At 43.5% G+C, this 27,583-nt stretch overlaps 2 protein-coding genes and 1 long non-coding RNA gene across 7 annotated transcripts in view; 2 read left to right on the top strand and 1 right to left on the bottom strand.

The window, feature by feature from the left end:
• sgsm1b (small G protein signaling modulator 1b) overlaps nucleotides 1–14,923 on the top strand; it is a 16,646-nt gene extending 1,723 nt beyond the window's left edge. Inside the window, exons 3-25 of the mRNA XM_056588154.1 lie at nucleotides 928–1,003; nucleotides 2,199–2,361; nucleotides 3,093–3,245; nucleotides 3,916–3,983; nucleotides 4,840–4,982; nucleotides 5,671–5,802; nucleotides 6,579–6,703; nucleotides 6,797–6,864; nucleotides 6,949–7,112; nucleotides 7,537–7,666; nucleotides 8,350–8,476; nucleotides 8,763–8,827; nucleotides 8,920–9,065; nucleotides 9,285–9,413; nucleotides 10,215–10,388; nucleotides 10,610–10,678; nucleotides 10,782–12,074; nucleotides 12,156–12,280; nucleotides 12,699–12,781; nucleotides 12,899–13,008; nucleotides 13,596–13,692; nucleotides 14,060–14,227; nucleotides 14,422–14,923. Coding sequence (XP_056444129.1) covers nucleotides 928–1,003; nucleotides 2,199–2,361; nucleotides 3,093–3,245; nucleotides 3,916–3,983; nucleotides 4,840–4,982; nucleotides 5,671–5,802; nucleotides 6,579–6,703; nucleotides 6,797–6,864; nucleotides 6,949–7,112; nucleotides 7,537–7,666; nucleotides 8,350–8,476; nucleotides 8,763–8,827; nucleotides 8,920–9,065; nucleotides 9,285–9,413; nucleotides 10,215–10,388; nucleotides 10,610–10,678; nucleotides 10,782–12,074; nucleotides 12,156–12,280; nucleotides 12,699–12,781; nucleotides 12,899–13,008; nucleotides 13,596–13,692; nucleotides 14,060–14,227; nucleotides 14,422–14,510 — 3,897 coding nt within the window. The 3' untranslated portion in view covers nucleotides 14,511–14,923. The remainder of the gene's footprint in view (nucleotides 1–927; nucleotides 1,004–2,198; nucleotides 2,362–3,092; nucleotides 3,246–3,915; nucleotides 3,984–4,839; nucleotides 4,983–5,670; nucleotides 5,803–6,578; nucleotides 6,704–6,796; nucleotides 6,865–6,948; nucleotides 7,113–7,536; nucleotides 7,667–8,349; nucleotides 8,477–8,762; nucleotides 8,828–8,919; nucleotides 9,066–9,284; nucleotides 9,414–10,214; nucleotides 10,389–10,609; nucleotides 10,679–10,781; nucleotides 12,075–12,155; nucleotides 12,281–12,698; nucleotides 12,782–12,898; nucleotides 13,009–13,595; nucleotides 13,693–14,059; nucleotides 14,228–14,421) is intronic.
• Nucleotides 14,924–17,602: 2,679 nt separating this feature from the next.
• LOC130381720 (uncharacterized) lies at nucleotides 17,603–19,137 on the top strand. The gene is made up of 3 exons (XR_008895454.1): nucleotides 17,603–17,856; nucleotides 18,684–18,749; nucleotides 18,892–19,137. It is a non-coding gene; the product is annotated as an uncharacterized LOC130381720 (long non-coding RNA).
• A 3,429-nt stretch (nucleotides 19,138–22,566) lies between these two features.
• srsf9 (serine and arginine rich splicing factor 9) lies at nucleotides 22,567–27,434 on the bottom strand. 5 transcript variants are annotated; one of them, XM_056588886.1, is made up of 5 exons: nucleotides 27,320–27,434; nucleotides 25,821–26,247; nucleotides 25,327–25,601; nucleotides 24,363–24,535; nucleotides 22,567–23,737 (listed from the first exon to the last, which is right to left on the bottom strand). In XM_056588886.1, exons 2-5 carry the CDS (start codon nucleotides 25,976–25,978, stop codon nucleotides 23,507–23,509), a joined length of 837 nt encoding a protein of 278 aa, XP_056444861.1. In that variant the 5' UTR covers nucleotides 25,979–26,247; nucleotides 27,320–27,434; the 3' UTR covers nucleotides 22,567–23,506. The 5 variants fall into 5 exon arrangements, with proteins under 5 accessions (XP_056444861.1, XP_056444865.1, XP_056444864.1 ...); XM_056588890.1 differs by having other exon boundaries at nucleotides 25,821–26,144; XM_056588889.1 differs by having other exon boundaries at nucleotides 25,821–26,036.
• Nucleotides 27,435–27,583: the final 149 nt, after the last annotated feature.

The raw sequence follows: 27,583 nt of genomic DNA, 5'->3' as shown, positions 1-27,583 counted from the left end.
CTCACTCACTACTGGGTGGTTGAAGTGAATCCTGTGCTACCATAGGCTTATTGATAGTGAGCAGCACATTTTAAGCCTTCTAAAGCGTTGTTCAGGGAATACATTGAGAATTGTTACTGCTGTTTATGCTGTAAATACTTCAATCCATCAGTTATTTGGCAAAAGTGGGAACTTTCTGCACATGAACGTACAAAACTTAAATTGTTGATTTGTACAGCAAGAACATAAACTTGTTTTGGCAGGCAGTGCTATTCTAAATCTTTATGTATATTCTACTGGTTTACAAGCCTATTTATCTTGTATCAGTCCAAAAAAGTAATCAAAACAGAAGCCATTTTCATGTCTCTTTGTTTTGGGCTTGTGTTTATCTGAACACTATATTCTACCCTCTAGTCTATACGATGGACTCATTGATGAGTCCATCAATGGACTCATTGATGTTCCACGGCATGGCTGCTGTGGAACATCAGATTCAGTTCTCCTGTCTGCATAAAATTTTTCTATTTTGTAGAGCACGATTCATAAACAACGCAAATGTCAGTGTTGGGTTTGCGTTAGGTTCCGCTTTTGTGTCATGGTGCATGAAAACACCTTGAGGCCTGAGGAGAAGATGAGCCAAAATGGAACAGGACAGTGATTCACCTTGGTGGGCCGTTTCAGTATTATAACATGCTACAATGCTTCCCGAATTTCCTGTCTTGGGTTGTATGATAAAGTAGCCTACTGTCTTATCTTTCATGGTAGTCATGGACAATGAAAGGAATAATGACATTGGAAAAACCAGCACTAGTGTGCATATCTTTGTTTTAAAAAGTCGGAGATGAAGTATATGATAGATGCATCAGGAATTATTAATAGCTGCGCAAACCACTTTATTATTATTTTTATAGCAATTCAGGCTGAATGCCTGCCGTACTTCTCTTTCAGGTGAAGCAGATCATGGAGGAAGCGGTCACGAGGAAGTTTGTCCACGCAGACAGCAGCCACATCATATCGTTCTGCAGTAAGTGTTGAATCTGTTCATCTGTCATTCGATCGCTTTAATGAACAGAATGGGAAGATTATTAACAACCAAAAATAACCAACTCCACTGATACTGCCAGGAATTAGAATGGCATACATGTAATATACATCAACGTGTGTATTTTTTCTTCATTTGTGTACATTTCAGCTCAATTACCAGTTTAATAATCTGGTAACATAAAGTGTTCAGGTTCAGCATACTGCCTGCTGCAACGCTCTGTTGTTATGTCATTCTTAATTAGACATCGGCGGAAAATAAACCTTGGGTTCATACTGACATTTGGCTTTGCACGTTGAAATGTCAAGCGCACCACTCCCACTCTTATAACGTTGTCTGGTGCGAGGGAAGAGAAACTGGGGCGTGTTTGAAACTGCAATCTTGTTTATCTTCTGTCGCCGGCTGAGCCGTCTCTAGAAGCGCGGGGCAGATGGATCGATGGAATCCCTGCCAACAGCTTTCACAACACGCAAATACTAATCGGAAGTGACGACTTTATGAATCACATCGTTGATATCCTAGCAACTGCAAGCAAACGTGTTTGCCGTTTGTTTGTGGTCTATTTTTAGACCTATTGCCGCTGCATCGTCTCTGTGGGATCAATATAAGGGAAGGAATCTGGTCTTTCAAAATTGTAGGCCTACTTAAATTTGAAAGATTTAAATTTAATTTAATGATGTTATGGGCTAAAGCAGTTCAACGTAGAAGCTGGAGTTGAATCTCTGTATATCTTCTTTATGAGCTTAGCGATTGTGTGTGTATGTGCGTACGTGTGTGTGTGTGTGTGTGTGTGTGTGTGTGTGTGTGTGTGTGTGTGTGTGTGTGTGTGTGTGTGTGTGTGTGTGTGTGTGTGTGTGTGTGTGTGTGTGTGTGACTGCGTGGTGTGCGCACGAATGCGCAAGCACATGCGTGTGTTTGCCCATAATAAACCTGAGTAGGCCTATACAGGCCAATACATGGTGTGCACATCACGCGTTTGTGTGTGCCATGCGTGCACATGTGTGTGCCAGCAAGCGTGTGTAGACATGTCATGGTGTCTCTCCCTCATATGTCCGCCCCTCATGTGTGTGTGTGTGTGTGTGTGTGTGTGTGTGTGTGTGTGTGTGTGTGTGTGTGTGTGTGTGTGTGTGTGTGTGTGTGTGTGTGTGTGTGTGTGTGTGTGTCTGTGTGTGCGCAGCTGCGGTGGAGGCGTGTCTGCTGCACGGGCTGAGGCGGCGGGCGGCGGGCCTGCTGTGCAGTAACAAGGTGGCCGCGCTCTTCATGAAGGTGGGAAAGAGCTTCCCCGCCGCTGAGGAGCTGTGTCACAAGGTGCAGGAGCTGGAGCAGCTGGCGGAGAACAAGTGAGGCACCGCCTGCTGCAAAGAGAACCAAGACGGACGCTGAATACACTGTGTTGTTGTTTGAGTCGTTTAAGCAGGTGTTTTTCATCCAGAGTCTTCAAGGGACTTTTTGATTAGGTAGACGTGACGAGGTCTGAACGATTAATCAAATCCAAACTGACATTGCGATGATATAGAACACGTTTTGCAAATCTTGACATTTGATTTTTAAAGATTTGTAAGGATTTGTAAAGAAAGAGCAGTTTGTATGTTGACTGCTACCAATGTTGTGTTGGTCATATACTTTGGAATGATTAATTGCTTGTATAGTGAATAATACAGAACATAAGGAACTTTGAAAATAAAAATCGCATAGGCTACTTAATCGCAATCAATATATTGGTCGAAATAAGCGCAAATATCTTGTTTCCCGAAATCGTTCAGCACTAGACAATACGGTGAGTATAGGTAAGGGGCTAGGCTTTTGGTGAAACAATGCCTTGCAGTTAGGCTGAATTTGTTTAGGTTGAAACCGAAACCTTTAGCCTTGGATTCAAGCACCTTATCCGCGCCACTTTCGTGCACGACACCCATTGCAGTGAAAATGTTTTGCTTTTTCTGATATGTTCTTTCCAGATTTTGGACAGTTTTAGTTTAATCTCGTAGCTTTAGTATCTTCAAACTCACAGATACACTTTGTTTTTTCAAATCTTTCTGATAAATCTTTCCCTAAATTTCTGTTTTTTCTTCAGCAAGCACAACAACACCCCCCTCAGCAACGACCGCAGCAGGCAGTCCAAGCCGGCCCACGTCCCGCCGCAGGCCCTGAGACACCTCTGGATCCGCACAGCACTCATGGAGAAGCTACTGGACAAGATTGTGGTGTACCTGGTGGAGCACAGCAGGTGAGACACTGAGGACTGGGACGGGTGAGGTCCTCAGAGGTACTGTTGGATGGGGCCCGTGAGGCACAGTAGGCCACATTTGGTTTCTACTTAGTAGGCCTACTGTCTGTTCTCTCTTTGTTCGCTTTTACCAAGAATCCATTTATATTTATTATAGTATACCACGTAAAAAAGACACATTGTAAAACAATGTTCTGTTTGTCTTTTGATATGACACAAGGGTTAAATTAAAAGCGAGATGCACAACACTTTATGTGATCAGAATGTTGTCACAGTTAAACATTTGTTTCAAACACATCTCACTAAAACAGACTTACAGGGCTTAACAGGCAAAATATTAAGGACAACCTGTTAGTTACTCAGGCGAGCAAAAGTGTTGCATTTAAATGTTCGATCCAACAACAATTTCTTCACTAAAAGTATTTTTGCTAGCATTCCTCCTACACTGCTGCCGATCATTCACATCCTTGCTCAATTCAAACGACTCAAGCTCAGAACCAATTAGAGAGTAGCTAAATATATACCTAAAGCCCACACAATTTCTCTCCAGAAGCTATGCTTCTATGTTATTCCCATTATTACGAGGCCGTTATCAAAACTCTCACACTGAGCTTCTGTTGAACCATCACATGTTGTCCTTGCAATGTGCTTTTGCCTCCCTGCTCCACAGCTCGTTGTATGACAGAGAAGCCATGCTGCTGGACCCTGTGGACGGCCCTGTCCTCGCCTCTCTTCTAGGTACCCACTTATCCTCGTCCACACACCACAACATGATGTCTGCCGTTGATGAAAACGTGCTTCACCATTATCGGCTAAGTGATGCCAATAAGGTTTTAGTCCGATGCATCAACATCATTGACGGATAAAACTTTTTTTTTTATATTAGCTATAGTGTAGTCATCTCAATTCATGTGCAGGGTTAAGGGTGCTGTCGGTATGACTTGAGAGCTGTAAGAGACAGAGAGGGGAGAATGTACGTCATTCAGCTGCAACCTTTCTCAGTTCTAGCTACAGCTCAAGCCCCTAGAGGGTGCTGATGGAGAAAACGTACATAGTGCAGCTATAAACACGTATTAGCATTGACACCTTATTCAGCCTCCTATATCTATTGTTAAAATCATGACGCCATGCTGACTCAGGGAAGTTCATGCTCCTCTGAGCATGACTCATCCACCTCCGCAAGCGCTTCTAGAGAAAGAATAACTCCAAACATTCTCACCCCTCACTTTTTAATGGCCATCCTTGTGCCCCCCCCAAAGCTCTTACTTTGAAGGTGACAGTGTGCTGGTAAGGGAGGGGGTTGTGAGGAGTTAGACTCATGGTGGTGAACTGATAATGGGCTTCTGCTCGACTGAAATCTCATAATTCAAATGATTTCTTAATTGCTAGTCATTGAAAGTGAGAGGATTTATGCTTAACATTCACGAAAGGCAGGATGGCAACGAGATGTTTTCAGATTAAGATCGAAACCATGGAGGACCACTGGCCTAAGAAAGCATTGCCAAATGCTACCAAAACCAGCCTGTGCACGCGTAAGTAATAACCTTCCTAAAATGGCGGCGCTGTCGACGTGCCCTCCCTTGTCGTCTCCCAGTGGGACCCTGTGCCCTGGAGTACACCAAGGTGAAGACCGCGGACCACTTCTGGACCGACCCGTCGGCCGATGAGCTGGTGCAGCGCCACCGCATCCACAGCGGCCACTGTCGGCAGGAGTCCCCGTCCAGACGGCCCGCCCTGGTGAGACACGCCCCCCCTGGTGGTGATGTATCTAATATTCAAATATTCACAGAATATAAAGTGCTGGTATGACTTACAACGGTTAACATTTCTAAGTGAATAAAACCATCAGAGGTTGCAGCATGTTATGGTCCAGTGAGGATCCCATGCAGGTTGGGGGATACGTTGTTATGAGTATTCTGGTCTGCAGTGCTTGTGCCACTAGTGTCAGAAACAGTGTGTTTTATAAACACTATGGGTTTCACTGTCTAGGTCTGGGTTTCCCGACCTTTTTGGGGCTAGGCCCGATCCCAAACCAGAATTTAAAGGCACACCAAGATTATGAGAAATCCCATATTATTTCAAGGTTACATTAAAGAAACTGGGTTATTAGCAATTTCATCAATATTCCCACACCGCACATGGTCAATAGGGTATCACATGGACCCAAGTTCAAACAAATCATTATTTGGGAGATATGTGTGTAAAAATGAATCAATATTAAAGGAATTCATAAATAGTACAAATTATATTAGCAACCTATGTTGGCTTGATACAGTGGTTAGGAACCACTGGTCTATATGCCTGACAACAGTGGTTTTACAGTGTTTGAGGCAGAGGTCAGGTGAACTTCCAAGACGTTCCCCGGGGTTTTCCAGTGTTCTCCCGATGGGTTCAGCGGCGTCCCCCTGTCTGTTGTCCTCCTCAGATCCAGAAGAGACAGTCGAGTGGCAGCATGGACGACCGGCCCCTCATGTGGGCCAGAGATTACGTGGAGTCTCTTCATCAGAACTCCAGAGCCACGCTGCTCTTTGGCAAGAACAATGTCCTGGTGCAGCCAGTATGTCGGCCATCTTGGCGTTGTCTTCTTACTTTTTTTAATATATTTTCAATCTTAGACGTTAGACCTAAAACAGGGTCAACTGACTGAATTTGACCTTGTCTTCTTGACAGATCAATCATTTCTATGTATATATATATTTCTTCAACAATTACCTCAATATATTAAAACACATTTTTTTTCAGGACTACATTTAGTCCTTTTATCCAGGGTGACCAGTCTACTGTAAATGCAATTTAGGTCATACTGATTTTCTTTGACCTTCTTTTACTTCTCTTTTAAACATTTACCCTCTACATTCAATTCTATGTGATCCATGCCTGTGTAAGGCACTCTGAATGGATGCTTGAAGGGTACTTTATCACACTTGACTTGACCAGATTTTCCTGTCCTCTCCCAGTAGTCACCCGGAGAAATTATTCTCCTGCAGTCCTACAAATTAGGACATTATCCATATTTGCATAAAAAAAATGTCATGAAGGAAATGGAGCTCAAGGAAAAAATAAATACTGTATGTCAGAGGATTTTTTTTTTTAATCCATTTTTAGCCTCCTTATCCTGTGATTCACACCCTTCAAATTTCACCACAATTCCCCAGCAGGAAATTAAGTCTGTGAAACAGATTATTTCCGTGCTGGTTTGGGATACATCTCTTATTTCTGAGAATTCAAGTTTGGCAAATTTGTGGTACCTATAGATAAAACGTGCCTTCTGATACTTGTCGTTATCAAGTTCCCACTAAAGACGATAGGAACTCTGCCACCTGGTGTCCACAGAGAGATGACATGGAGGCCATCCCCGGCTACCTTTCCCTGCACCAGACGGCTGACCTCATGACTCTGAAGTGGACCCCGAATCAGCTGATGAACGGCAATGTGGGAGAATTGGACTCCGAGAAAAGGTCAGACTCCAACCGCAGTCTACCATTTATTAATATCTGGAATTGTGTCACAGTCCAATGAAACTGATCCAAATGCATTTTGCATTCCTGCAGTGTATATTGGGACTTTGCGATGACAATTCGTCTTGAAGAGATTGTCTATCTCCACTGTCATCAACAAGGTTGTTATTTCTAAACTTCTATTATAAATGTATACGATATAAAAAATGTAACTTGAAAGAGGAATTGTTTGTGCTGCCTCCTAGTGGACAGTGGTGGAACTGTGGTGCTGGTGAGCCAAGACGGGATCCAGAGACCGCCGTTCCACTTCCCTAAAGGGGGTCATCTGCTGCAGTTCCTCACCTGTCTGGAGACCGGCCTGCTGCCCCACGGACAGCTGGACCCCCCGCTCTGGTCCCAGAGGGGCAAGGTCAGCCATGCTTACTTTTTGTTTTTATTGTTATGTACAGTACTAACTGTACTGCCCGTATAGAATTAGAATGAGTAGAATGATATGCTGTTTGACTTTTTAATGGGTTAGGTGGGTTCATAATGGAGCGGTTATCAGAAAACTGCATTTCACAAATCTTGATAAAATAATTTAAATGTATTGCATAAAATGCTGACATTTATAATTATTTTAATATTTTCTCTATGGCTCTCTTTCTATGACTTCTCATTCAAAAAAAAAAAAATAATAATCATTGACTTCTACAAAATGTTGCCGTCAAAATGTAATGTGACCCAAAACAGGCATGTGCCTGGTGTGCAGCCGGCCTGCTCTGTGGGGATATCTCCGACCACATAAAGAATGAAAGAATGAAACACTGAAACGATGACGTTTGCGTCGGCAGGGAAAGGTGTTCCCCAAGCTGCGCAAGCGGAGCCCCCCCGGGTCCTGTGACTCGGTGTCGGACAAGGAGGAGGAGGAGGCCACCGACTACGTGTTCCGCCTCCTCCTACCCGGGACACAAATGGAATTTGGTGAGTTTTTCTGTCCTAAAATTAAAATTCTATATATCTTTTTACATAACCCAAGGCATCCAAAAGCCCTCCCAGGTTCGCCCACACCCACATTTGACTGATTGAATTTCTAATTAAATCATCGTAGTTTTAACTGTACAGCTTCTTAGAATATGGAAATATGATTATACTTCAGCATGGATTCTTAAAATACCATACTACCCTCCATCCACTTTGATCCTATAGTTACATTGGTCATAAAAAAGTAAAATAAAATAAAAAGTGATATTGTCATGGATAAAACTCACACCTGAGAGGGAGGGGTCATTATGATTTGGTGTGTGTTTGTTGTTGTAAATAAGACATGCACATCCGTATTTGTTCCCTCAATGTTGACCTGTCAGCCTTTGTTATCTAGTCCCCGTCTGTGAAGAGAGTAACCAAGGCCTTATATGGACATAACCCACCTACCACACCTCCACCTCAACCTTGGTTTGTTGTCTCCATGCTTTTTCTTTCTTCTTCTTTTTATAAATGTATTTTTTTGTAACTTCTGTAAAGTCTCGCCTGCTCACCCTGTATTTTCTTTGCCGTCGGTTGCCTCAGTTGAGTATTATGGGGGACGACGAGGGATGGATGTTGATTGTAGCGACGGTGCTGTTGTTAATGGTTTAGGTAATCTAAACAGATGTCCCTGTGTGCAGTAGCTACAGAGATGGTGGACCCGTCGGTCAACTTGTGGCATCCCGTCCCGAGGAAGTCTTCCTGCTCTTCCTGTTCCCAGAGCGGATCGTCAGACGGCTCTCTGCCAAACGGGTGCAACCAAGACAGGTACGTCTGTCTGTCCTACTGCGGACAGAACCAGTCAGGACGTGCCTCTTGTCTTGTCTAGCGAAATCTGTACCGACAGCGATATATTGGTGTTTTTCTTCCTTCTGAAAAATGTACTTATTGTAAATTGCTTTGGATAAAAGCGTCTGCTGAATACCATAAATGTAAATGTAACGATAACTATTGCTGTATAGTCCCACGTGTATATAAGTCGTAACGTATCCAAACTCGTCTTTTACCTTGAATTCCTTCTGTATATATTTGTTCCCATTTTCCAACCTGGCAGGGCTCCACTGAAGCTCCTCTGTGACACCATGAAGTACCAAATCATCTCTCGTGCCTTCTATGGATGTGAGTGTAAAAAAAGAAAGGATTGCATGGGAATTTGTGTTGTTCTTTCACCGATGTCATAATGAACGCGCGATGCCTCTCTGCATCTCCAGGGCTGGCGTACTGTCGTCATCTGTCCACCGTCCGGATCCATCTCTCGGCGCTGGTCAACCACTCCATCGTGGACCGGAACGCCCCCAGCGACGCCCGGGGAGGTCTCTCCGTGGAGATCTGGACCAGCTTCCTCAAGGATTGTTCTGTAAGAACCCCCCACCCCCAGTTATTCTCAATCATTTGGCCACATTCTTTTGATAGTTGGGTTGGGAAAAATACAGTTCTTTTGGATGGAAGGAGTTTGGCAACCCCTGGTATGGTTGATGATGAGGATGGTGATGATGACGATGATGATGATGATGATGATGATGATGATGATGATGATGACGACGGTGTTCATTTGGGTTCATTTGTTGTGTTGCAGAACTACCAGGAGCAGGACATTTACAGGCTTGTGTATTTCGGCGGCGTGGATCCGACATTGCGCAAAGAGGTGTGGCCCTTCCTGCTGGGCCACTACCACTTCACCATGACGGAGAAGTGCCGGACGGAGGTGAGCGACACTCCGCTGCTGTTCAGCTCAAAATGTGAAGGAAAGAACCTCACCGTCTGAGCCAGGTCATGTCCCCGCTAATGTGGATACATTAGTGTACATCCGTTTTGGCCGACCGCCCTTGTCTGATAATCATCCTGGATTCCTCTTTCGCTTCATAATTCAGTCTGAAGTTTCCGATGTCTGAGCTGTTTTTAGAGACGGGTCAGGGCTGTGTCCATCTAAAACAATCAGGAAGCTGATCACGATTCTGCGAGAGAAGTTGCCCTCTGTTGCAGATTTTTGAGCCGACATTTCTTTGAAAACTCCATTCAAAGATTCAATGATTTTAGGGACACGCAGAATCCAGACATGACGTTACGGTCATCTCCGTGTTGTTTTACTGTTACAGCAAGCAGATTTTTTTTGAGCACGATTCTGATGACCTCGACGGAAAATAATGCAGAGCGAAGAAACTGCACACGTTTCTCAAAAGTAAAAAAAAAAAAACACACTGGTGCAAAAACAATGGTTTTTGCTTGTATTGTGGACCTGCCTTGAGACAGAGAGAGTAAAGGCTTAGATATGGTTGCACGTCGACGCAACGCATTGATCACCCCGCCGCTTCAACAGCTTCGTGAACCTGTTTTGGTTCTGTGTCGGGTTTTAGTCAGCGGACCAATCACAGCCCTTGCTGCTGCGTCGCCTCCTCCTTTGCGGTGAACGCAAGGATGTTCCACAGAGACGTAATTGGCCCGTAAACCCCCTTGCGTTGCGTCGACGTACAACCATAACTAAGCCTTAAAATGCCTTGCTGTCTAGGTGGATAAAAACATGCAGACGGCTTATGGCGTGACCATGAAGGAGTGGCAAGGCTGTGAGGCCATCGTGCGGCAGCGGGAGAGGGAGAAGCACGCCGAGGCCGTGGCAAGGTGCTCCTCAGGGGCCAGCGTGGAGAAGGGGCCCCTGAAGAGAGAGTCCACCATCAGCACAGATGTGAGTGCTACTTCAAAATGGGCAGAGCTGTGAAACTTACATAACTGCAACCTCCATTATGGATTAAAAGTTATTTGTTTGTGTTTGTATTATAAGTTCAACCTCTGTAGTGTAGTAGTGTATGTGTAAAACAGAAGAGAAACCTATGACTTATTTTAAGCGGGAGAGGTAAAATGACCCTGTCGGTCATTTATTCTGTTTGCGGTCTTATTTGACTCCAGTACTCTCAGGGTAGCAGCTCAGCACAGCAGAACGCCCGCTCACAGAGTGACTCCAGCAGTAGCACACAGGTAGACTCATTACTACTTCAGATGCTGATCTTATGTCATACTAATGTGGGTGACCTAAAAGCCTACCAAATTGTCATGGAAAAACTCTCTGTTGGTTTTCCAGGTTTACGGATCGGTTGAAGACATGGATCAAATGGAGTCAGAGCCCAGATCTGAGGAAGGCGAAGTCAAAGACGTCAAAGTGGACACTGCTGACCCTAAAATACCTCCCCCTTGCGACCCCTCTTCTCCAGCTCTGTCCGAGAAACTTCAGGATTTAGACGTCAATATTTTTGTATCCGGTGCATCTGTTGGATCTACCGTCTCCCAGCTGTTGCCAGGCTCAGCAGAGCCTCCCGGCAAAAGTGTCAGCGAGGAAACAAAGTCTGGACTAGAGATCACAGACACGCAACCTGCTGTCCACCAATCACACGGCGAGAACGTTCCCAAGACCCCAGCACCGAAGGACATCACCAGTGACATCGCCGAAGTCTCGGGAAATGAAAAGGTTGAGGGTGTCTCCGAAGTCAACACCGCCGCTGAGGGGAAGTGCACTGAGGGCGAACCCTTGAACAAACCCGAGTTGGGCACGGAGAAAGTCACGTCACCGAAAACGCCGGTCAAGGTGATCCCCGCGGGCAAGACCCCGACGAGAGCAGAACCGGAGAACATGAATGTATTAACGCTGGAGAAGGAAGTGCACAACGAGTACTTCCAGGCCCCCCTGCTGGGACAGTCCTTGGCCCTCAAAGCACAAGCGGGCAAAGACCTGGCGCTGTCTCTCCGCAGAACGGGGGATACAACCCCGGACGTAGTCACGGCGGACCCCGACAAATCCCCTCTCCCGACCCCCACCAACGAGCCGGAGGGAGAGGACACCGACGCCGACATCTCCGAGCTGTCGGAGCCCAAGAAGGACAAACCCGGGGAGCTCCTGTACGACCGGCCGGGCTCCGACTCGCCGGTGCGGCAGGTGCTGCTGAACGCGCTGCAGACGGCCTCCAGGGGGAGCCTGTCACTCGCGTCCCACTGCAAGCAGTCCTCGGACACGGCCGACTCGGACGACTCCCCCTCGGCCCTGGAGATGGAGGACATCCCCACGGGCATCACCTGCGTGAGCTCCGGGGACGGCCGGCCCGGGACCCTGATCAGCCTGGCCGCACCGCCCCTGTCCCGCATCCGGATGAGACTGCTGGACGGCCCAGCAAGCGAGAGGGTCCCGGTCGGCTTACCGGACGCCGGCGCGAACACCAGCCCCGATGGAACGGAGGCGGGCCTCTCTGAGGACGAGGAGGAGGGAGAGCCGCAGATGGAGAGCCTGCCCACGAGACAAGTGGCGGTAGAGGAGGCGTCTGTCGTCTGTCCGGAAAGCTCCGGCGATGGGCCGCTCTCGTCGTCTGGGGAAAGTGCCTACACGGTAAGCTGTGACAACAGCAACAACAACAACGCCACACATACCGTCCGTCAGTCGAATGAGTTGGGTTACACTCTTTTGCAGCAAGAGCAGCTAGACATGTATCTGCTGAACTTGCATCGCATCGATAAGGACGTGAGGCGGTGCGATCGGACGAATTGGTACTTCACCCCCGCCAACCTGGAGAAGCTACGCAACATCATGTGCAGGTGAAATATCAACGTTATGGAATACAATTAGTACTTATTTATCAGCTGCCTGCAGCTTGCACCTTAGCATCTTAGCTCCTTTTCTAGCACTAGCACCTTTTCTGTTTCGAAGCATGCTGGGTAAATGAGCCTACTAGTTCAGCGTACTTGCCAACTTGTTTGTACATTTATTCATTGTACATCTGGGTGAACACTCCCACTTGTGATATCGCTAGAGGTACATTTTGAAATGGCGTGTAATGGCTAATCAACAACTCACCTGACGGTAAGATAAGAGCCCTTCAAGTGTTGTTAATACCCAGGCTTTTAATGGGGGTAAAAAGGGATATGCATTAAAAAAAGACCCCAAGTCACAATTTGGATGTATATACAATGTCAGTGAAAGCATAGAAATATCCATATGACTTTGTGTCAACAGTTATGTTTGGAAGCATTTGGACATTGGTTATGTCCAGGGGATGTGTGACCTTCTCGCTCCGCTGCTGGTCATACTGGATGACGGTCAGTAAAGAAATTCATCTATAGGAGCCTTGTGTTAACAGTAGTCTCTCACTCAATCACTCACTCACTCACTCACTCACACACACAGCTTAACGTGTGTGTTGTAACGTTCCACAGAGGTGCTGACGTTCAGCTGCTTCACAGAGCTCATGAAGAGGATGAATCAGAACTTCCCTCACGGGGGAGCGATGGACTCCCACTTTGCCAACATGCGCTCCCTCATCCAGGTCTGACGGATGGTTTAAAGTTGAACCAACACACACACGCACACACACACTCGCACTCAAACACACACACATACTCAATCTAGGGCTGTGCAATTAAATGATTATTAATACATTTCATTTTGGCCTTTGCAATGAGCTAATCGTGAAAGGTTAAATGAAAATAGTCAATAGATAAGATCTATGAAAACAATGTTGTACAAAATAAATCTTATTTTGTTTGCATTTTACATTCAAATAAAATGACAAACTGTTACAACTCAGATGTAAATAATAAATATATGACACAAATAATGTGACAGGATGGCAAGATTTGCAAATTGAATTAATAATCTCAATCGCAATAGATAATCACAATCACAAAATGGGGTAAAGAATTTTGATTCACCTTTTTATCACAATCACGCAGCTCTTGCTCACAAACACACACATACACACACACACACACACACATACACATACACACACACACACACACACACACACACACACACACACACACACACACACACACACACACACACACACACACACACACACACACACACAAACACCTTGATGACCTCTTTATGACCTCTGTTGTGGTTTAGATCCTGGATTCTGAGCTGTTTGAACTGATGCAGCAGAACGGAGACTACACCCACTTCTACTTCTGTTACCGGTGGTTCCTACTGGACTTTAAAAGAGGTGAACACACAGTATCATGCCTAGCATCGCCCACCAAGCACAAAGACTGGGTGCTGGCAACGGCAAAATAAGCCATTTTAATAATTTGCTGAAGTGCTGTTAAAAAAAAGTGCTGTTTTATAAGGAAAGGTAAGCCGGAATAACGATTCCTAGGCTAAATTCCCTGGAAGGATTGACTTGTCTGGGAATCGTTTATTCTTGAGAAACAAATTATTGAAAAGTTATATAGTGCAGATTTAAGAGATTATATTCATACAAATACTTCAATACAAAATATATATTTTTACTAATTTACTACCGTTTTTATTTTTTTATTTGTCAAATATAAATATTCTTATTGGTGTGCATTGTGTTTTTTTTGTTGCAGAAATGGTTTACGATGATGTGTTTTCGGTGTGGGAAACCATCTGGGCAGCAAAGTACACCTCTTCTGACCACTTTGTTCTCTTCATCGCCCTGGCGCTCGTCGAGATGTACAGAGACATCATCCTAGAGAACAACATGGACTTCACCGACATCATCAAGTTCTTCAACGGTAAGGCTACCCATCACACCCAGACTGTTGGAAGATTAAAGATGTCTACGGACAAAGCAAATCAAACCAGATCCTAATATGTTGTTATGATACCATGCATCCACCCTAACCGAGCAAAATAGGAAATAATGCATAAACTCGTTCTCATGTATTTTACATAATGTTGAATTGTTTTCCGTCTTTCACCTCCTCAGAGATGGCTGAGCACCACAGCGTGCCCAAGGTCCTGTCGCTGGCTCGTGACTTGGTGTACAAAGTCCAGGCGCTCATAGAAAACAAGTGACGACGCACGCCCCTACTCACTACTCTGTGCTATCATCATCGTGTGTGCCAAGTTGTGACAAAAAAGAGGTTCTAGTGACACAATCACATTATACTCATGTACTCTAAGAGGAATGACAGAAACACAGACGACTCCACAGGAAGATTTGTTACCACAGCTGAGTATTCTGCAGTAGTCATGAAGCAGTTTTTTCGGTTGCTAGTTCCTTTTTCAGGTGACACAATTATTTCTGGGAAGTGTATAAATGTGCGTGTGCTTTTGTTCACTCGGTGAATGGGACCTTGTTAAAAGAAAAATCGCTTCAGGACATTCATTATTTTACCTTAGATTGAGCTATGTGTTCAGGGATAGCGTTACCAAATGATTCAGTTATTTTTGTTCAGTTCTAGCAGAGCTATTAGAGAGAGAGAGAGAGAGAGAGAGAGAGAGAGAGAGAGAGAGAGAGAGAGAGAGAGAGAGAGAGAGAGAGAGAGAGAGAGAGAGAGAGAGAGAGAGAGAGAGAGAGAGAGAGAGAGAGAGAGAGAGAGAGAGAGAGAGAGAGAGAGAGAGAGAGAGAGAGAGAGAGAGAGAGAGAGAGAGAGAGAGCCATGCGTGGGTGGGCAAAGGGTGGACCAGAACGAAAGAATTTCATTCTGAGGATGATGATCTTGATGGATTTACTTGTGGATGGGCGCGTGATTTACTATTGAGAATCTTTCTAGGTCAGAATTCTAATATACATTTAATTATTTATTTATTTATATAAGACAAATTTACAAAGTGCAGGTTTAAGAACTCATTTTCGAATATATTGGAACATAATGTGCAGAGCCCTCATTTAGTTCCTGGAAACGGATCACTTTCCTCCAAAGCCATCATTAGATAAAATAGCCTCACACCAGTTCTCTTGATGATGTGTGGGGATATAGGCACAACATGGCCATGGTACAATCAACGTGTACCCATTTGAGCACCATTGGTCAAGGTCAATGTTTTAAACCACATCTGAAACGTTGCTCTTCAAGGTGTCTTGCTGACACCTTGGGTGGGCCTGAGCTACCCTGTCATGGCAACCGACCAAACCTTACCCTGTCCCCCTCTCATAAACTTTGTTATGTTCATAGTTGTATAGTTGTCCTACAACATCTATACTAAACTGCGTTCTTTTGGATATCTAGATTCTATGCAAACAAGAAGTCAACAGAGGTCCGATATCTGAGAGATGATCTTTTAGCCGGTTTAGGGGGAGGTTAGCCTGGTCACCGGCCAGGGGCTGAACCCCCATTTGAGATACCCCTTAGACGTTAATGCTATGGTTTCACGAGATCCACATGGTTTTAAATACAGACCATAATACAGACCTTTGCCTTTCAGCTTCATACTGACTGCTGCCATCAAGACTGAGCATTGTCTGAGGTTACTAGTAAAACGGTTATGGCTAGGGCAAAGATCCCTAATGCGTAGCACAATGAATACAATGATGAAGATACAGTGAAGATGTGCAGCAACATCAACCTTTGATTTCTCAAGTTCATGTCATGAGAGTGGCTTTTAGTTTGCCTTTGCGTTCTAATCAATTTGCCTCCAGAACTTTCCATTTGCAACACATCCCATAGACATAACTCCTTTCACCGTTTAATTTGCTGGCGTCTCTGATGGGCTGTCAAAACAGCCTACGGTTGCCTTATTTCTGCATGGCTGGAGATGTGTTTGAAGGCGGTGATCACGGTCTGGATGTTCTTCAGCCTTTCACCAGAAAGGATGCTTCCTCACCAGCATTCACATCCTTGCCTTGTGGATGATAATTCCCCCTTCTTATACACAAACTGTAACACACAAATCTATTATCCCTCGAGTTTATCTCTATCTATATTGACCTCGGTCTTCTTTGGAGTTCCTTTACTCGATGGACTGATTTTTGCCTTCCTTGTTAGTGACGTTTCTCCCAAGCACGGCAGAGAACCTTGATTTTGCTATCCTAGACGTAAAAGATGAACACAATGACTTTTAGTCATCCACAGCCATCTCTAGTGTTGGTGAAAGCCTTAAGTAACTATATTGCCCGGGACGCTGCATTTGAACTGTTCACAAAACCACCTCTTTGGCTGTCTTCTGATCATTATGCTTGAAAAACAAACATCACGGATAGCTTTACACAACAGACCAGAATGGGATGATGGATTTATTACGCAATCAATAAGAAAAAAACCGCAAATGAAAAAGAGCACATTTACTCTCTTGTCATTGATACTTCTCGCTCGCACATCTGCTGACATGTTGCTGTGTCCCTGCTTTATTCAATCTCTTGTCTTGGAGTCGACTTCACCTTTAGAAATGCCCCATCTTCATCTGACCACCCTTGCCTTACGCCATTGTCCGTTGTCCCCACTGCGTCTGGTCCCTTAGTAACTGTTGTGCGGCATTCGAGCAGAATGAAGAACCATCTGAGGCCATCTCTTTATTTATGTTTTTAATTTATTTTGCTCAGAGAAACGCTGCTGCTACACCCACCTTTAGGTGCAAATAAAAATTGACCTTCCTTTGGCTACCAAGGACAGTACACACACACACACGTTTTGGCTATGGATGTTTTCAGTCACAATTGCACAATGGCCAGGATAATTCCATAACATTGGGTCGACCGTGGCTTATTTTCCAGTGGTTCTGTATCAGTGCTAACATGTGTCTCAATATTTGATTCTGATACATTTACTATGTGTGTTGTCTGTGATGTATATGTCGTGAGATTTGCAGTGTACGCTATGCTATGAAACAAATTAATTTGTTGTGCAATGAATCTGATATATTAATAGTCCATTAATATATTCCACATGTTTGAAATGCAATACATGGTCCGTGCGTGCTTTACCTAAGTAGAATCATCTGAAATAACATGAAAATGAGCCAATGAAAATAAATATATTTTTATTTTTTCAATGTCCTCTTAAATTGTCAATTCACTATTGTAATTATTAATTTACTGTCTATTAAACAATCGGTATATTTTCAGTCCTTGTGTCTTAGTATCATTTGTTGTAGGCTATGTATTCTGAAGTGGTAACGTGTGGGAAAAAAAACGTTAAAATACCCTAACCCTATGAGGTAACTTGAGGTTAGTTTATTCCAGTGATTTCTGAACGGTTGTCACCTAATATTCCTGTTGACAGTGTACCTAACCTCCAAACTCTTTACAAGAGTTCGATCTGTGGCTTTCAGTTCGACGTTCACTACAAACGTACCTGTTTCTGAATGGAATCTAAAACTAAAGACTTTTATTTGTGATTTGATTTGATGAGCTTATTATTTGGATTCGTTTTTTGGACACTTCAAGACAAGAAAATACATTTTTCAGCAAGATAAAGATAAGGTACAGTTGTTGCGATAATCTTTCTGATAATCTTGATATGATCAAATAATATTGAATTATTTTTAATTAATCAATGTTATTAATTATCACTATTTAGTATCAAAAGGTCTTTATTTGAATTCAAATGGTAGGGTATCCCTCTGTATTAAAACCCTCTGTTTTAAAGCACATTGTTTACGTCACCTTTTTAGGCCTATCTAGTTATCTGGTTTTGGCTTAGCTTTGATGGTGACTGCATGATATGTTATGCCTACAGGGTTTACTAATATTGAGTGTTTGATGCTCCATTTTAATCCATTTTATTATTATATATAACTCACTAATAAATGATAGATGGCAGCAACCGAATACGTGTGTACGTTACCAGACTACTTGCGGAGTGCTAGATGGCAAAAAAAACACCTTAATTTACAGCGGTCATTCTATGGTTAGCAACGGTGAATTTTCAAAATGTATTATACTGTATAACTAGAGGGAGCACTGTACTATCAGCGCACACCCCTTCTGAAGCCTCTCTCTCTCTCTCTCTCTCTCTCTCTCTCTCTCTCTCTCTCTCTCTCTCTCTCTCTCTCTCTCTCTCTCTCTCTCTCTCTCTCTCTCTCTCTCTCTCTCTTTTCGTTTTGTGGAGAATGAAATTCGCCTGAGAATCGCTCCCATTAAAAATGCATTGGTTTACAATTCATTCGGCGGAACACGTCGGTTATTGAGGAGGTCTGCTTCAAAAATCGGAAATATTGACATGCATATAACTAGGGTGCACTTTACTGTCTATTCTGATCATGGACGATTCTGATCCTATTTTTTCTTCCTTGGCGACTTATTTCCAGGTGGAATGGGTGGGCGGAGCCAGACGCTGGGAGCTCTATGGCTCCTACTCAGTCTGACTCAGCAGGGTGGGAAAAGTATACATATATAATATATATATATGTTCGGTCTATAAAAAAGTACACATATACATGCACAGGTACAGATATAAATATATATATAAAGCCATAGCTTGATGATAACCCATAATGAAATACGAATGGTTGATAGACTTTGCAGAGATTGCAAAAGAAGAGTGGAAAGATCTGAGCCATGACATCACTGCGTTGCTTAACCTGAGGGGACTACCAGACCGCATGACCCATCGCAGCCTGCTACCAGCCTTCCAGAACGTAGGCCTGTCACCCTCGCTACAGATAGGCTTGTCTCTCTTGTTTCTTTCTTTCTTTCTTTCTTTCTTTCTTTCTTTCTTTCTTTCTTTCTTTCTTTCTTTCTTTCTTTCTTTCTTTCTTTCTTTCTTTCTTTCTTTCTTTCTTTCTTTCTTTCTTCCTTCAAACGTTAACTTGTGACCCTACCACTTCCACAATGTCTGACCTAAAGACTCCACTCCACTTTTAATAAGGTCATATAAGCTTCAAAATGATTGCTACTCTTAAAATTCAAAACGACTAAAAACTACTTAAGTACCTTTTCTAATTGAAAACATTATCATACATTTATAATGGAGGTCTGTTCATATGGAAGACGGTACGTTAATATGGAAGTCCGTTCAATATAGTCAGACGGCTTTTCAGAGAATTCAACTACTTCAGACTTCCCAAATCAGTCATTTTTTTCCTCAATTTTAAATTCTTTGTTAAATCATTTAACAAATCAACATAATTGGACCTTTAAATATATTTGTATATTTTCAGTGGGTCTCATTGACTTACTTTGAGCACTGGTTGGAGCGGGATGACTCCACCCGCTCTAGCTCAAGGCGGCTGGCACAAAAGCTAAGCATTTCGGATGTTGCAGAGCCTAACAACATATTTAACCTAGAAACACAATATCAAGCTTAAACGGCTACGGTTATTCTTGTTTTAATGGCGCTAAATTATTAATTGATTGGAAATATGATTGTTGACCATTGTTCGTTTGTATACAACCAGGGGCGGAGACATACAGGTCGGACGAGGAGTCCTACCTCTCGACAGGTAAGCCTGTCTTGTCTTCCTTTCTACAGTTAGGCCTGTCTCCCTCTCTACTAGACTATAGGCAGGCCTGTCTCCCTCTCTCAGCTCTCAGCTCCAACTCCTCTAGTCTTAGGGAGCTGGACCTGAGTACCAATGATCTGCCGGATTCAGGAGTGAAGCTGCTCTCTGCTGGACTGGGGAGTCCAAACTGTACACTGAAAACACTTAAGTCAGTCGTCCTCTTGTGTGCAAAATGTTAAAACCAGTTGAAAGCAATACAACTAATATCATTTAATTGAAATAACCTTATAATTATTTCCAAATATGTCCTTAACTTTTTAATGTTCTATTAATTGTGTCTACAGGATGAATGGCTGTCTTCTGACAGAGAGATGCTGTGAAGCTCTGGCCTCAGTTCTCCGTTTCAAATCCTGTAGTATGAGAGAGCTGGACTTGAGTAACAATGATCTGCAGGATTCAGGAGTGAAGCTGCTCTCTGCTGGACTGGGGAGTCCACACTGTACACTTGAAACAGTCAGTTTTACTCAGTGTGCAAAGAATTACCCCTGGCTTTGGGTAATGTAATACTATTGCATAGATAAATAAGTATATTTAAATGAACCATTCCCAACTCAAAGCCTAACATTTTTAGTTTCCGAGCAACAACTTTAACTACAGATGTCATAGTTATATACATGTTATATTCATACTGAAATACAAGCAAGTCTATTATATAATTAGTCATCCAGATTACATAAAAAAAATATTTGTAAATACGTTGATGTGTCTTGATGTCTTATATCAATATTCATAATCATTTGAATAAGGCATTAAATTAAAAAAATCGAATGCATAAGATAATAACATATTCTGTTTGTAAACATTTGTTTAAGGCTGACATACTGTAGTTTGTCAAGGATTATCTGCAGGATTCAGGATTAAAGATGCTCTCTGCTGGACTGGGGAGTCCACACTGTACACTGAAAAAACTTAAGTCAGTCATCCTCTTATGTGCAAAATGTTAAAACCAGTTAAAAGCAAACAACTAATATATGTATCATTTTATTGGAATCCTCTCAGAATTATTTCCAAATATAGATACATAACTTTTTCATGTTCTATTAATTGTGTCTACAGGATGAATGGCTGTCTTCTGACAGAGAGATGCTGTGAAGCTCTGGCCTCAGTTCTCCGTTTCAAATCCTGTAGTATGAGAGAGCTGAACCTGAGTTCCAATGATCTGCAGGATTCAGGAGGGAAGCTGCTCTCTGCTGGACTGGGGAGTCCACACTGTACAAAGGAAACACTCAGGTCAGTTTTACATTATGTGTTTAACTGATTAATATAGATTCATGTACATACAGATGGATCATTTCAGGGGTATTTTCTCCACTGTTGAAAATTACAGTTGCAATTATGTAAATGGGAATACTCCCACGGAATGTATATGATATAGTATTTAGCATATTATGTGCCTTTTTATACTTATAATAACAAAAATGTGTGTGAAAGCGGGACATTTTAAGTAATAGTAGTTCTGGTAATATAACATCATTTATACTACACCTTTACATTTTTGGGTTGAATTAAGTGTTTTTCTTCTCCCTGTTAGATGCCTATGTATTCACACTGGACCCAAACACAGTCCATTCATATCTCTCTCTGTCAGAGGGCAACAGCAGAGTGACGCTGGGTGAAGAAGATAATTGGTATCCTGATCACCCAGAGTGATTTGACTTCTTTCAACAGGTGTTGTGTAGAGAGGGCCTGACTGGCCGCTGTTACTGGGAGGTAGAGGTACAAGGAGATGCTTCTATAGGTGTTGCGTACAGAGAAATAAGGAGGAAAGGACAGGGGGACCTCTCCTATCTCGGAGGGCAGAATAAGTCCTGGTGTCTGAAATGTTACCCTGATCATTACATTGCCTGCTGCAACAACAGAAGAATAGACATAGGCCTACGTCTCCCTCGTTCCACCCGCAGAGTAGGAGTGTATGTTGTGGACTGCCATGCTGGCACTTTGACCTTCTATAGAGTGACACCAGTGGTCTGCGACAAAGTAGAAGGACCCTCCTCAAACACATGGGCACACATCCACACCTTCCAGTCCACATTCACCCAGAACTGCTACCCTGGGTTTGGGTTCAAGTTTTGGAGAAATGGTGACACTGTGACCCTGTGTGACCTTTTGGTAACACACACACACACACACACACACACACACAGTTGCAGGGCGGAGTGGGCCACTGTTTCATATCGGGAGCTTCCTGTACCGCTGCTGATTTGTTGACAGGATCGCCTTCAACAGATCACTGTGGTCCCCCCATTGTTGAGATCATCTTGCAGACCAGTAAAGACCAGAACAACTTGCAAAACCTAACCGGATTTGCAAACCCTCGAATTAGCAGTTAAGCTATCTTCCCGTGTAAATATTTTTGTTGTTGATTGTATATTAAGGTGATCATTGGAGCCATTTGACCTATTCTCAACCATAAGACTATGATCTGGGTTCTGCTTAAACCAATGTAATAACCTTGGACATGTATGCAAAATATATATTTTAATTGGAAAATCTCATTTGATAAATATAAGGACGTTTAAAAGCAGTGTACTATGTTTTACAGCAAAAAATAATTTAATAAATTGTTTTAATTCTTATACGAGTCTCCTGATTGACATAGCTTTAAATTGCACTCAGAATTAACTAAATTTAAGAAAATATTAAACTACCATTGTAAACAGTAGCAATCATGTATAACTAAACCATACCAAATTGGTAAGCCACATTATATAAAAATATCCCCAATAGCACCTGAGCTGAGAATTGCTGGTTTGTCATACAATGAGTCCTCTGTTGAAAGCACCTATTCAGTTGGTAAGGGATTAAGCTCATAACTTGTACCTTAAAATCTATTGATAACACATTTGATATCATCTTACAATTTATATTGTAAACATGAACATAGCTCCATTTCAAGACAGTGAAGACACCAATGTGAGCAGCCATTCCTGACTTTTGACTGACCAACACTACAATTCCCAAGGAGACACGATTAAAGACAACTAAAATTGAACATTTTTATTTGAAATAACAAAAAGGAAAACATGTTCAGTCCACCACAGGCCGAATCCCCATAGGCCCGCCAACAAGAAAAGACAAGAGATGCTCATGTGTCACCATTAAAAGTAATTTGCATCAATGGGAGCCACAATCCATGGGCTTGCAGTTACCGTCAAAAGACCAAGTTAAAAAAAGGCTTCTCTGCATGTTGGATCACCAAAGGCTACACAAATGTCAAGAGAAAACTAAAGATTTTATCCACGCGTCATTTCAAAAAGCAGAATTGAAGTTCGTTAAACAGCTGTCGACTTTCCTTCATTGTTGAATTCCATTTTATTTCCATATCGACTCGTTTCCTTCCCATGATTTCTTTATAAAAGAAATTGTGATTCATGTCCACAGCTGTTTCACCAAAAGTCAATGCTACTTGAAATGTCCTCTAGGGGCGCTGTTCCGACATTACGTGGAGGAGAAGGGGGGCAAAAGAGTGGGGGTTTGTGATGGAATGTAAATGACAAAACAAGAAGGGGACAAGGGACACAATCACAGTTGGGGGGACCCGGAGTAATAAAAAAAAGAAGCAAAAAACAACAACAAAAGTTGAATTATAAAACATTTGCCGGTTTTTGGGAGTACGAATGGCGGCCGCTCTATCGGTAGTGGCGGGGCGGGGGGCTATGGTGCTGTGGTCTCCTTGAGGGGGGACTATGGCGGGACATGGCGTGGCGCGGGGGCGGCGACTGGTAGCGCTGTGGCGGTGAGCTGCTCTGGTACGGGGGGGGCGAGTAGCGGCCCCGGGAGCGGGAGCGTGAGCGGGATCGGGAGCGGCAGTAGCTCGTGGTGCCCCGCTCCTCGTACACCCGGATGTACGCCGTCTCCCCCTGCAGGACGGGGGGACAAGAGACACTGGTGAGGCTTCTGGGCACACGGTGAGGTTGGAGAAAATCTGTCTAAAACTTCTAGGTTTCCGTTTCTTAATCCTAGTTTGTATCTTTAGCCACAGATTATATCTTGTGTTGAAGCTTGTTTCTTTGAGTATTTTATTGACGTCATTTGAAGGACTTGTCCCCACTAGTGTAGGGCTACTTAATTACGGAAAAACATCATGAACACATTTATTATGGTCAATATTGAAACCACGATTATTCTAATGGTTATTTATGAGTTTGAAACATCAGCAATTTTTCACAAAAAGTTAAAAACTACCATGTCCAAATTGAATATGTACAAATAATGTTCCTGCAATTTCTATAAAACATTTATTCATGAATACATTTTATTTACTATTTACTACCATTTTATATAAACTATTATCTTAGATTGGAGATCGTTTGATCCAAAAATCTAAATTAAAATGTGATTAAATGCACAGCCCTACACCAGTACTGCTGTATCAGACAGGGCTCACTACAATAAAAACAAAAGACCACGGTCTCATTGTGCTCTCCTTCGTTTGAATAAAAAGTTACTAATCAAAATGGGGGGCGTCCTGCAGCGGCCACTCACCTGATGCGAGCGGAACTCGGTCCGGTCCAGGCGGCGCAGGGCGTACTCCATGTCCTCGCGGCGGAGGAACTCCACCACTCCCTCGCCGTCACGCTGCACGTCGGCGAAGCACACGTCGCCCGCCTCCCGCATGTGGTCCTTCAGGTCCTGCCAGCTCCCGGTGGGGGGAAGCCCTACAGGGTGGCACATCACATGGCTGTGTGGAGGGGCCGATCACACCACACCAACGACCCAATAGAGCTGCATCTGGGCCTGTACGCCCTCACCCATTGGTTAAAAGGTGGCGCAATACATCACCAGGTGTGGGTGTGATTTTCCGTTAAGAGCCGTTTGCAAAATCAGCCTCTTCTGACATCCCAGGTGGGTGTGTCCACCTAGATGTGTGCTGGGTAGATCAGTCTACCCAGTGGACTGTAGCAAATCCGTCACACATCTAGGTGGACACGCCCACTTGGGATGTCAGAAGAGGCAGATTTTCGAAACGGCTAATCACACTCACACCTGGTGGTACAATATGTCACCTTTAAATGGCATATTATAACCGGTTGGTCAGCTCAGAAAAAAGCAACTATGGCTATCGATAAATTGTACAGATAAACTATCCACATCGGTAGTCAAAGAATGACCTGTACATTGATCCCAGAGCTGTTAAATGGTTATATGCAAAAGACAAACAATAGCCCAGTCAGACATTAACCATAACGACCCTTTAACTTAATCAGTTGTACCGATTCTAAACATCAAGAAACCAATAGGAACAAAAAATGACACCTACCAGTCCCTATGGCCGGTGTTTGGGGTTATGCAGCCAACATGACCGGTTTGACTTTAGGGGGTGGGGGTTTTGTTTTTCAAGACTTTAAGCAGCCGATTTGACCTCATCCATTTAGTCCCCTTGACCTCCAGTCCGCCATGAGAGAGAGAGAGAAACCCCAATTGCCTACGGCTCCTAACGTCCACCTACCATTCACTATCACGCGGAACTCAGATCTTCGAGTCGGGGGGCCAAATCTTCCCCTAGGGCCCCCTTCTCCTCCTCCTCCTCCTCCTCCTCGTCCTCCACGTCCACCACCATCTCCTCCTCGGCCTCCCCCGTCTCCTCGTCCACCACCGTCTCCACCTTCTCCTCCTCCCATAGGACCTCCAAATTTAGAACCGGCCGAGCGCGGGTACTCTACACGAAGCTTGGTGTCCCCATAACTATATCCATTCCTTCCATAGACAGCGTCGTCGGCGTCCCTAGGAGAACAGAGCAAAGACCTTCCTTACCAACTTGGCACCCCCCCTGCCGCCGCCGCCGCCTCCCCCATGTTTCTACTAAAGGGCCCAAAGCAATCCTCCATCCACTTCCTGCCGCCAGTCACCGGGAGTTCATTAAACCACAAGATTTTTACGCTTTTTTTTCAACAAGGGGCCATGAGATTTTGTGACTGGCCAACGAGCATCCGAGAAACTCACCGTGGATCTTCAAAGCGGACAAAGGCAAAGGGGATAGTTCCTCTGTTGTTTTTCAATTCAATATCCCGGACTTTTCCGTATTTGAAGAAGAGATCCTCAATGTCCCGCTCCTGGATGTCCATTGGTAGATTCCCCACATAAATACGTCCGTCCGCCATGGTGGTGGTGGTGGTTGGGTGACTGGCTCTGCCAAGACAGAATTTAGGCACCTGTAGGCTTTAAGATAACTTCTTGGGGTCACACATGTAGACGTGGTCCTTATCCTAATCCTAGTTCCAAATCCTAGTTCCAATCCACAGTTTAGTCCATCCTCCAAAGACTCCTCTTTAATTTAGACAAAAATAATGCTTTAAAACCAGGGGTGCGGCCATAGCAGTTAATGTTGGGCTTAAGACATGGCACAGGACCACGGATCCAAGCCTGAAAGCTTTAAAACACAGGGTAATCAATGTCTAACACCCTGACTCATGTACATAATTTTTAAGTGAAGTTAAAACGAAATAAATAAAAATAAATACAATACAAACAATAAAATAGGACTACATATAAAGATGGCATACATGTATTCAATTAAAATACAAAAAAATGAAATGAACTATGCAATACACATTAATACAATTTAAAATAAACCACATCCTGGCATAACATGGCATGCAAAATTATTAAACATTTATTACCGAAACGAACAACAAATAGAGTCGCGCTGTTCGGGAAATGTTTTGCAATATGTACAAAACGAATAGAAGATATAAGACTTTAGGCCTGTGGGTGAATCATTGACCTTACAAATTATAAAATAAATCCAAACGGTGGCGGCCAACACGCCATTTTATTCAAACCTATCTCCGCGATTGCAAATGTCGTCAATGGTTTCGAAACAGAGAAACAGCCTAGACCTGGAGATGCGTTCATAGCCGCTGAACTACCGGACATCTGAACAGTGAAATCGCTACATTTATCAAACCCTGAAAACACACCAACTATTGTCTGTGTCGGAGGACTACTCATGGGTTTATACAATTCGTAGATATTAAATGTGGTTATTCATTGTTGTTCTATAGCCATCAGGTGACCAGGTGACTTGGACGCTAAATCGTTCCCGTCGGCAGCGACAGGAAAAGGCCTAGTCGACATGTTAGCCACCTAGCCGGCTGACAACCAGATACGCAAAACTACGGATCGTAAAATCGTAAAATATGTATTCATGGCACTACATCGGTATAGGTCTACCTCCAATCCCCCAACACAAATCCAATAAATACTTTAAGCAATCGCTTAAAATACCCAATTAACCTATTTGAATGAATTCAGTCGCGAACGCAACTCAGCAGCCGTTCCAGCAAATAGACCCAATCCCTTTGTTGATAGAGTATAATGTAGAAACCACCGTCAACGTTAAGGTATGCAACAAACACACTGCTATGCATGCACATATGCTCTCCTAAAACAGTATACGAGTAAAACGGCAATTAATACGGTAAAAACATTGATTGTATTACCTTGTGAACTGTGGGGAACCGTCTTTGGTAGATGCTAATGTTCCACTAATGGCACACTGTGCCTTGTAAGCCTCTTCTTCCGCGCTACAGGGCGAGCGGCTAGGCGGAGGCTTCTGTTGTTTTACAAATGAACTGTAATGTAGTATACTGCCCCCCGCAGGTCTGGCTCTACTTCATATTACTGTATACGTTTTTATTATGAATCAAATTCATGGATCAGGTAGGCGTAGGAATTCGACTATGGTTTCTGAACAAAATCAGTTC

The sequence above is a fragment of the Gadus chalcogrammus genome, chromosome 4 (genome assembly GCF_026213295.1).
Source record: "Gadus chalcogrammus isolate NIFS_2021 chromosome 4, NIFS_Gcha_1.0, whole genome shotgun sequence".
NCBI lineage: Eukaryota > Metazoa > Chordata > Actinopteri > Gadiformes > Gadidae > Gadus > Gadus chalcogrammus.
The sequence above is the reverse complement of the archived record's forward strand: the minus strand, read 5'-3'. Positions and strand labels throughout refer to the sequence as shown.

Bases quoted from the DNA above. Each gene is read 5' to 3' on its own strand.
- srsf9 (XM_056588886.1), bottom strand. From the start codon at position 25,978: ATGGCGGACGGACGTATTTATGTGGGGAATCTACCAATGGACATCCAG. The intron at 24,536-25,326 runs GTAGGTGGACGT...GCCACCCTGTAG, and splicing joins GTTCCGCGTGATAGTGAATG to GGCTTCCCCCCACCGGGAGC. The intron at 23,738-24,362 runs GTGAGTGGCCGC...CCCGTCCTGCAG, and splicing joins CCGAGTTCCGCTCGCATCAG to GGGGAGACGGCGTACATCCG.